Below are 9,513 nucleotides of genomic sequence, written 5' to 3' on the forward strand. Positions count from 1 at the left end.
AAAATATGTCCTTATAATAGCCCATACGTACAATTCGCGCCAAAATATGTCCCCATATTAACCCATTGTTACTATTAAATACATATTTATGGCCTTAAAATAGATTGTATAGGTTCAATCGTTTACTGTTTTGAGAAAAATGGTACCGAGGTAATTGCTAAACATATTGTAAGTATATTTTCGAAACGTAAACGTCTGCACTAGTGATGCAATTGAACAGCGGTTGAAGATTACTCAACACCTTAACCCATTTAGAATTATTATCATAGTCATATTTATATTAAATAATTTTATAGTTATGTCAGTCTAACATAACAGTTGATGGGTATAACTTCCCTGCACGCTATTGTTGCAACCGAGTTATCAATTCAATACAAATGAAAGTTATGAACATAATTTGTTTCTAAAATGCTGGAGAGTGTCTAATTTTATTTTTGAACACTTTAACAGTGTTAATATTAAAGTAAACATATAGTTGTGTCTAACAATTATCTTTAAACCGTTTTTCTCTAACTACAAACAGTTGAACGTGTATAGTCTACTTCAAGGGCATGAAAATGTATTTATTAGCAACAATGCGTTAATGTGGGGACATATGTTTCGGCGGGAATTGTACGTATTATAGGGACTCGGATGCATATAATTAAATCTTTTTACGATTCAATGTAACGTGAATCAAACGATGTCACACAATAGCTATAAATTTTAGTTATGCTGTATTTTGCAAAATAATAATAATCAATTTGTATAACTTTTAACATTATAAGCTCAATATTTTTTTTATATAGATCGGGATTCCATACAAGGATTTAAGGTTATGCTTCCAAGTCTCTACAATAGCCCATACGTACAATTCCCTCCAAAATATATGTCCCCACGTTAACCCATTACTGCCAATAAATACATTTTTATGCCCTTGAAGTAGACTATACAGGTTCAATTGTTTCTAGTTTGAGAAAAACGGTTTAAAGGTAATTGTTGGACACAACATTACAATTACAAAAATACACTGTTAGTAAATTTTGAAGTATGTATTAATAAAATACAAAGGGATTTATAATGCCATTTACTTTATCTGCACTTTTGCTTCATTATTTTTGGTTTTGCTCTTTTATAGGTTGCTTTTTTATAAGTTTTGCATTTGTAATAATAATTTAAAAAATATATATTCATTTAACAAACCTGTAGTTTTCTCTAATGAAAACTGTTCACCTATTCTTATTTTTTTACACACCAATATTAAATTATAAAAATAATTTACCGAAAGGCATTATGAAAAAGAGATTGCAAAAAAACTTACTATGTAACAAACTGCATTTTAATTTATTAGCACATCTTCAAAATAGGAATCTTATATTTTTTAACTGTATACATATTCCTTTAATTATTGTTGATACAAGAGCAAATGAATTAAAATGATGAGAATACATCGCAGAAAAAAATGTAGATACCATATTATAAATCCCGTTTTAATTTATTGGTATCTTTTTAAAATTTATATTTTTTAACTTACAGAGAAAAGACGAAGGTTGTGAGCTCGTACATGTGGGCTCGTGAGGTATATCTTGTACAATTTATGTTAAATTCTAAAGGCAACCGTTAATATTACTTCGTAACAATCTATTTAAACATTGTAGGATGATCACTGTGTTTTCATTAAAGTTGAATTGCAGCGAATTTTACAGGTATATACTGTCTACGTATTTTTGAGAAGTACGTTAGATATTAATTTTTTAACTCTTTAATCTAGTTTGAAGGCCTCGAACGTGACTTCCAAATGCAATTAAATTTAACATGTACCGTAATATGAATTCGGCATATAAAATTATATTATGTAATAAAAAGAATGACATAGTTGTCAACTATTTGCATTACGAGCGTAAGATTGCTCTTACGATTTTACAATCTCATAGTGAACGTTGCATAATGTTTACTCTAGCAGCAGACATTGTTTTAAAAAGTTATTTTTAAGTCAAAGAAATTATTAAAAAAATTTTTTTAAATATAATGTTCATAAAATTTGTGTGGCATTTATTAATATGTAAAAGCTGCGGAGGATTATTAATTTGTGACTTTTATAATTAAAAATTATTCTTTATACATCAATTGTTAATATTCCACGATTTCCGTGCTATTTTACAAACCCATGCATTTGTTCCTCTTAATTTAATTGTAAATTACGTTTTAACGAAACTTGTGTTTGGATATTCAATTTTTAATTGTAATTATATATGTTGTGCATATTTCTTAAATATACGTGTATGTGTGACTGTAATAGAAAGGAAGAACAAAACATTTTTTGGATATTTTTATTTTTAATTTTTAATAAAAGTAAGATTACAAATTAGCAATTAAAAAAAAATAAATGGAAAAAAATTTCGTTTTAATATGAAAAAGTAGTATGACAATTTTTGTAGTAAATAATTTTAAAACTTATTAAAAATTTTTTTTTTGCGAATATATCTATGCTCTCATTTGTGGAACTGTTCGTTGAGCCAGACAAGGAGTGATAGATATGAGATTTTGCATTTCTTTTCCAGTTATTGTTGTATCTGTTTGTAATGATGTTTTAAATGTTTCTAGTATAATTCTTTTTTCATCTTCTGTCCAAGCTGTTCGTTTAATAGGTTCATCTAAATATGAAGAAACATACAAAATATTAAATTTATTTTTACAAATTGTATATCAATGAATCTTTTACATTTTGTTATTATTTAATAGAAAAGAAGAAGATGATAATATGTTCAAGTTTCAAAACAATGAGGAAGCACGTGTATTTAAGTGATAAAGTGTATCTTGAAAACGTATAGAAATGCTCAAAAGTAAAAATGTCATAACAATTGTTACCTATTATGTATTGGCATATTAGCGCCATTAAAAAACGGGAAGCTACTGAACGAATAATTTTATATAAGCAACTGTTAGAATTTGTCATCTAATAACGAAGATAATAGGGGTAGCTATAATATCCATAATAGTCATAATAAGTTTGTTTTGCCTATACGTTAGCTAAAAGTCTCGAAATTAAAAAATTGAAGATTTAATTTTTTCTTTTTTTCAATGACATGTCTTGGTTATCAATGCCTAAAATCAGCAAAGAAACAATTTGACTTATTATATAGCGTAAATGACCATATCTTCTTGTAATTTTAGTGTATAATAAATTTTAAGCAAGTAAGTGAACCTAAGTAAATTTATACATAAATATTTATTAGTTTTCTAATGTATTGTATATAAAAAAATTTGATTTCATTCATAATGTTACTTTCTCATCAAATTTGCAAATAAATACTATGTGATTTTATATAAGAAAAATGTGATTTTATATAAGAATCAAAGACAAACAATATAAAAAAAGCTTTCAAACCAATAAGAGAATGGTGCTCAAATTTTATACATATTCTCAAAGGTAACAATGATATAACCAATGAAAATTTTTTTATTTTTGACAATGCTTTGAAATAACATATATTTAAAAAGAATAATAATTAATCGTTAATCATTACTTTTTAATCGTATTTCAAAAATTATGTTTTTAATTTATACAAAAAATTTTCTTAAAGAATATTTGTCCTATTGAAAAAATATTCAAATTGATATACTCGATAAATTATTTTACTTTTTATATTAATCAATTCGTTTCATCTATCAATTAATGTTATAAATCTAAAAAAAAAACTAAAAGTAATAATGATTAAAACTAATTAATAATTCATTTTAATCAAAAACTACTAGTTTTAAGGAATTGATTGAATTAATCATAATTATATACAACTTGATTCACTTTATTATATTGACTGAAAATTGAATTTATCAAGATTTATTTCAAAACAACTAATGCACTTTAATAGTTTATTCTAATTAAGAATTAAATTTTCAATCGTAATTGTTAATCAAATAAGGTAATAAAATTTTGTTTAACCTTTACTTTGCATTAATCGAATGTACAAGATAAACATCCTCACCTTTTGATTTGCGAGTTTTTTTCCGTATTGCTTTTAATTCAGTCTTTGTACGTTCCTTATATGTTGAGAAAGATGATGAGCCTATGTTAAAAATAGGTTAAAATTTGAAAAAGCAATTTATATTTTGAAAATTAAAAAAGTTTCTACTCACTGTCATTTGATTGTTGCAAGTTAACTTCTGGAAAGGTGTCATCATTTTCCGTCATATCTGTACTATTTTCAGTCTCGCTTGCGTCCTCACTGTCAGTTTCATCAATTAAATTGTTTGCTTCATCTCTTACACCTTGTGCAGCTTCTAAAAGTTGTGAGATTTCTGTAATGTCCTTAACTATTACAGGATTTCTGTACACTTCTTTGTGTATTTTTTCATGATGGCCCATGAAATTGGCCAAATCTGTAATCTGGTTGTCTGTTAAATTAAGCGTAATTCCCATAGTGGCTATATGTTTTCTAAGTTTGGTACTACTTATTGTTTCAGGAAATTCGCTTCCGTTCTCTTTAGCAAAACGCTTCAGAACTTTATATGCACATAAATATTTTTCAATAGCTTTGTCATGTCCTGGAATACCAAATAAGTAAGGATTTGATGGATGTACTTTAGCTTCATGTCTGAACTGTAAAAATGTTCGTAAACATTTCAAATTCAGTTCGTCTAGTATTACAGGAACTGTTCTTCCTTTTTTTCCACGAATACAAAATCGCACATATTTTTGTGCTTGTTCTTTTTTATCTGTAGGTAATCCATTGAATGTTTCGATATTGTCATTAATTTTTTCGTAATTTTCAAAATCAGAAATTAATATTCGTTCAGTTTCTCCTGGCCGACGACGGTTAAACAATTGTATTGATGTTAAAGTAGCTTCTCCAAGAGAAATCCATGCAGATAATAGAAATTTGTTTTGCAATTTATTGTATGATTCTCTTTGCACTTTCAATAGATAACTGCGCAATGTTTTTATATCATTAATTGTAGGAAGTTTTGTGCTCTTTTGTCTTTTAAATTGAGTTTGAGATTCGACTACAGTTTTGTTAACACTTGATCCATAATCAACGGTCAAGAGTTTTAAAAAGTTTTTCGTATTTATTTTCATAGTATCATTATGTTCTTTTATGCATTTTGTTATTAAGAGCTCGCCTATATGCTTCACGTAAGTACCAAGGTTAGATGCATTAGCAGGTTTTTCATAGATATCTTTTTCTTTGTTATATTGTGCAACAATATTTACAGCGTCTATCAAAGTATCATAATATTTTGGATCATAAATAGAAGTTAAAGATGTTATATTATTATCAATACTCTTCATTGCTATCAATAGGCGAGTTACAAGGCGCAGTCGAGCTCGAATCATTTTTATATGATGCGTTGAATGCCTATATTTTTTAGACTGGGTGTTTGCGTATAATATCAGTAAATCATCGTAACGAATATTATATGATACGCCATCACTTCTCATTGTTGGTAATATTAATCGCCGTACTTTCTTATCAGCTTCTTTATGACATTTGCCCTCTATCTTCCGACCCATTACTTTAACAATACGACTTTGCTTTCCACTCCGACCTGTACATTTTCTAAAATGATGTCTTATTGATGATTTCAAATAGTGGCCCTTGCAACTTCCACATGCCAAATAATTTTTAAGTAATTTAGGATTATTTTCTCTTGGCCGCCTACATGGAATAAATCCTTTATTTTCATACTGTTTATTAATATTAAATTTAAAATTTCCTTGTTTTCTTAAACTATCGATAATTTTTCTTCTTTCACTACAACCTTTAGGTAAATATTTGAACTTTTGAACGTCAGGTTCCTCAGAATGAATTAATTCCAAATGTCGAGCAATCTTTGTTTGCATTTTGTGACAGAAGACACACATATATTTTTTCGTGCCAGTAAGTTTTGTAGGTATTTCTGTTTGATCATCTTGCCGAATTTCGCATGCCTGATTATTACTCACATCTATGCCTGTAGATATTGCCGAGTCGTTGTTTTGTGTATTAGAAAAACGCTTATTACATTTACTATCATCTTCACACGCATCTAATTTGTCTGTTTCTTCAAAATCACTAGTAATTGACGATTGTTCACTTTGTATATAATCAGGATCATAATCAGGATCATTACTTTCATTATCATTCTCTATTTACAGAAAAAAAAATTATCATGTCTTATTCTCCTTCGTCATTTTTTGTTCCTCACTTGCCCTCGTGGAGTCATTCGTGTTTTACGCTTCTATTAAAGAGTCATATCATAAAACAGTTTTTAATCGTAATTTTACTTAGTTTCTACTTTCTATTATACGATTAAAAAGCGAAATGGCATATAACAATTAATGAATCTATGTAATTTTAAAAATATATAAACAAGTGCATAGCACTTACTTTACCGGCAAACACGACGCGCATTTTGCTCGGAAACTAATGACTCCACGAGGAAGAGTGTCATAAGTATTAAAATATCTTATAAATAATAAACATAAAAACACTAGGAAGTAGTCATGAACATTATATTATCAATAATATGGGCCTTAATACCTTGTATTTCAGTATTATTCATATGTGCAGAATTTAAGTTGTTTATATTGTTTGTTTTAACGTTTTCTACTTTGGAAAAAGTGGAAAACAACTGGCTTTTGACATTATTATCCAATACTGAATTAGAAGATACATCTGTAATAAAATAAGTAACTAAATAATTTTTAATTATAAAATAGCTAACTAATATCAATATATAAATAGAAACAAAAAAATAATAATAATATAATAATTAATACTAGGGTTGGGAACACATTACTTTAAAAAAATAACGCATTATTCGTTTCTAATTTTAAAAAGTAACGCATTACCGTTACCATTATTTGAAAAGTAATGATTTGTTACATTTTCGTAACGCTAAAGTAGATTATTAGAATTTAAAGTTACATTGTTGAATAATCCATATTATGAGTATATATAAGATGTATTGTAATTGGAAATTCTCTAAAGTAGTCTGTACAGAGAACACAGTTTTTTGTATTAAATTTGTCTAATAATTCTTTTTAAATTCTTTACATTAACATCTTTATATTTTACTATTTTTAGTGTACAATTTTTATACAAGTTAAAATTAAATATTGTTTTCAGAAATTAATGTCGTTATTAAAAGTGCATTCCAATATTTTCCAATACTTTCATTGCTGAACATCTACAGCATATACGTAACATGATTTATAAATTTTCAATATTGCAGTGACTTGCAGGTTGAAACTTTTCTGAAAGCCTTCAACAATCGGTGCTGTATAAGTTCGCAATGTATTATATTAATATATTACAAACCTTTAACATTATCAAGGTACGATTGTCTTTGTATAACAAATTTAGTTGCTTCTATATTAATAATTTTACATCTGAAAATAAAAATATTTAATGTTTTTATACAATAACATAAAAATTACCATTTTGAAAGTACTTACTTATCTGTTGCCACCCCAGTCACAAAATCCAATTTTTTTTATGACTACCTGTAATAAACGACATATCTGAATATGCTAATTAAATTATCTGTATTATTGCAAATTATTTTAAATTATGTATATTTTGTATAAGACACAAGTAAAATTAAATGAAAAATGCGTCACTCATATATAATTCCTGCAAGAAGGAACTGATTTAATAATTTTGGAAATTGAAATGTAATATTTATTAACGTTCATATCTTTGATAAGATTGAATAATAGTAATATTCATACAATTGTTTCTTATTTAGCTTTAATAATTATTTGTATATGAAACGTATAAAATTAATATGTGTTTAATGTCATACATTTTGCAAGAATGTACAGAATAATATATCCTTAAGTGGAAAGCAAAACAATTAATATTTGTACTTTAACTCTTAACCAATCTGGCTAGAAATGTCAAAATGAAGCATAACTTGGTGAATTTTTTGTGGAAAAATGGAAAGTAGTAGAGCAGTCGTGTTTGTTTCATTATAAAAATTGTATTTCTCTTTCTCTTTGTCATTTAAATTTTAGAGAAGTAATTATGATTTTAGATTACAATTTCGCCACGTAAAATTGTGTGGGGTACGTTTGTACCTCACTTGAGAGGTTAAGAGTTAAAGATGCTGTTGGTGAAAGTAGTCATAAGAGTCTGTCTACTGCGTTGCTTCCTTTTCTGCATTGTGCGTCTTATAACGCGTTAATATAACTCGAGGACCTTGAAATGATAGAAACACATAAGTAGTTTTTTAAGTTTTACGTATATATTTTACAAATAAAATATTTTTAATAAAGATGTACGAGGTGTGTTCAAAAAGTATCGCGAATTTTGTGTTTTTTCAAAAATTATTTATTTATTCATGAATATCTATTTTGTCCCCTTCAAAGTAATCCCCATGAGATATTATACACTTGTGCCAACGGTTTTTCCAATCTTCGAAGCACTTCAAAAAATCATTTTTTTTTATCTTGTTCAGCTCCTCCTTCGATGCCGTCTTTATCTCGTCAAGCGTAGCGTAACGTCGTCCTTTCATGGGCCTCTTCAGTTTAGGGAACAAGAAAAAGTCACAGGGGGCCAGATCTGGGGAATACGGTGGCTGCGGCATCATTAGTGTGTTGTTTTTGGCCAAAAAGTCGCGCACAAGCAACGATGTGTGAGCAGGGGCGTTTGGTACGAATTTCGCGGCGACCCGTCTCATGCCCAAATCATTGATAAAAATCGAATGGCACGAGCCAATCGATATGTTTAGGTCCTCAGCAACTTCTCTAACGGTGATTCGACGATTGGCCAATACCATTTTCTCCACTTCATTAATTTTTTCGTCTGTTGTTGAAGTGCTCGGGCGTCCGGCACGCTCTTCGTCGTTCACATCTTCTCGGCCTTCTGAGAACATTTTGTACCACCGATAAACGTTGCTTCGGTCCAAGGTAGCTTCTCCGTATGCCACAGTCAACATTCGGAATGCATCCGCGCACTTAATTTCGTTTTTCACACAAAATTTGATACAGGTTCTTTGATCCATTTTTTTGAATAGGTAAAAATCGAAGACGATCCAAAACACGTGCAAGCAAAGCAGCTGTCAACAATTAAGTGAACATTCAAAATGGCCGAGCTTGTCGGCATAAGTGAGAGACATGAGTACCAACATAACGCCACAAAAAGATCGAAATTCGAATATACGTAACCCGCGAAAATTCAAAATTCGCGATACTTTTTGAACACACCTCGTATATACAAAATACATGACATAATATTTGTAATATGCACTTACTGGCTGATGTCAATATATTTTGTAATACCACTTCTTTTTGCACCTTCTTACGTTTCCTTAAAGAATACATTTTACACTGTTTACTACTGTGACTGGACACTTGATTAATACTAAAGAAGTATAAAATTATAACATACGCTGCACCGGATAAACGGCTCGAGATATACACAGAGATATAGATTAATATTTACGTGCGCCTTTACCAATCTCCCTGTTGCCAACAGGAAAGTATGTATGTACACGACTGCACTCGGAAGTTTACGCTTTACATAAATTACATAAAACATAGACTGTTCT

The 9,513-nt window shown here is 28.8% G+C and overlaps 1 protein-coding gene across 1 annotated transcript; it reads right to left on the reverse strand.

Moving 5' to 3' along the window:
- Positions 1-2,463: 2,463 nt before the first annotated feature.
- LOC120358084 lies at positions 2,464-7,346 on the reverse strand. Its single transcript, XM_039450802.1, has 5 exons — positions 7,281-7,346; positions 6,501-6,635; positions 4,117-6,105; positions 3,966-4,046; positions 2,464-2,633 (listed from the first exon to the last, which is right to left on the reverse strand). The coding sequence occupies exons 2-5, from the start codon at positions 6,520-6,522 to the stop codon at positions 2,464-2,466; spliced, it is 2,262 nt and encodes a 753-aa protein (XP_039306736.1). The 5' UTR covers positions 6,523-6,635; positions 7,281-7,346.
- Between the last annotated feature and the right edge of the window lie 2,167 nt (positions 7,347-9,513).

The sequence above is a fragment of the Solenopsis invicta genome, chromosome 6 (assembly GCF_016802725.1).
Source record: "Solenopsis invicta isolate M01_SB chromosome 6, UNIL_Sinv_3.0, whole genome shotgun sequence".
NCBI classification, from domain to species: Eukaryota; Metazoa; Arthropoda; class Insecta; order Hymenoptera; family Formicidae; genus Solenopsis; species Solenopsis invicta.

Bases quoted from the DNA above. Each gene is read 5' to 3' on its own strand.
- LOC120358084 (XM_039450802.1), bottom strand. From the start codon at position 6,522: ATGAATAATACTGAAATACAAG. The intron at 6,106-6,500 runs GTATTAAGGCCC...TTCTGTAAATAG, and splicing joins GAATAATACTGAAATACAAG to AGAATGATAATGAAAGTAAT. The intron at 4,047-4,116 runs GTGAGTAGAAAC...TTTTTAACATAG, and splicing joins CTTGCAACAATCAAATGACA to GCTCATCATCTTTCTCAACA.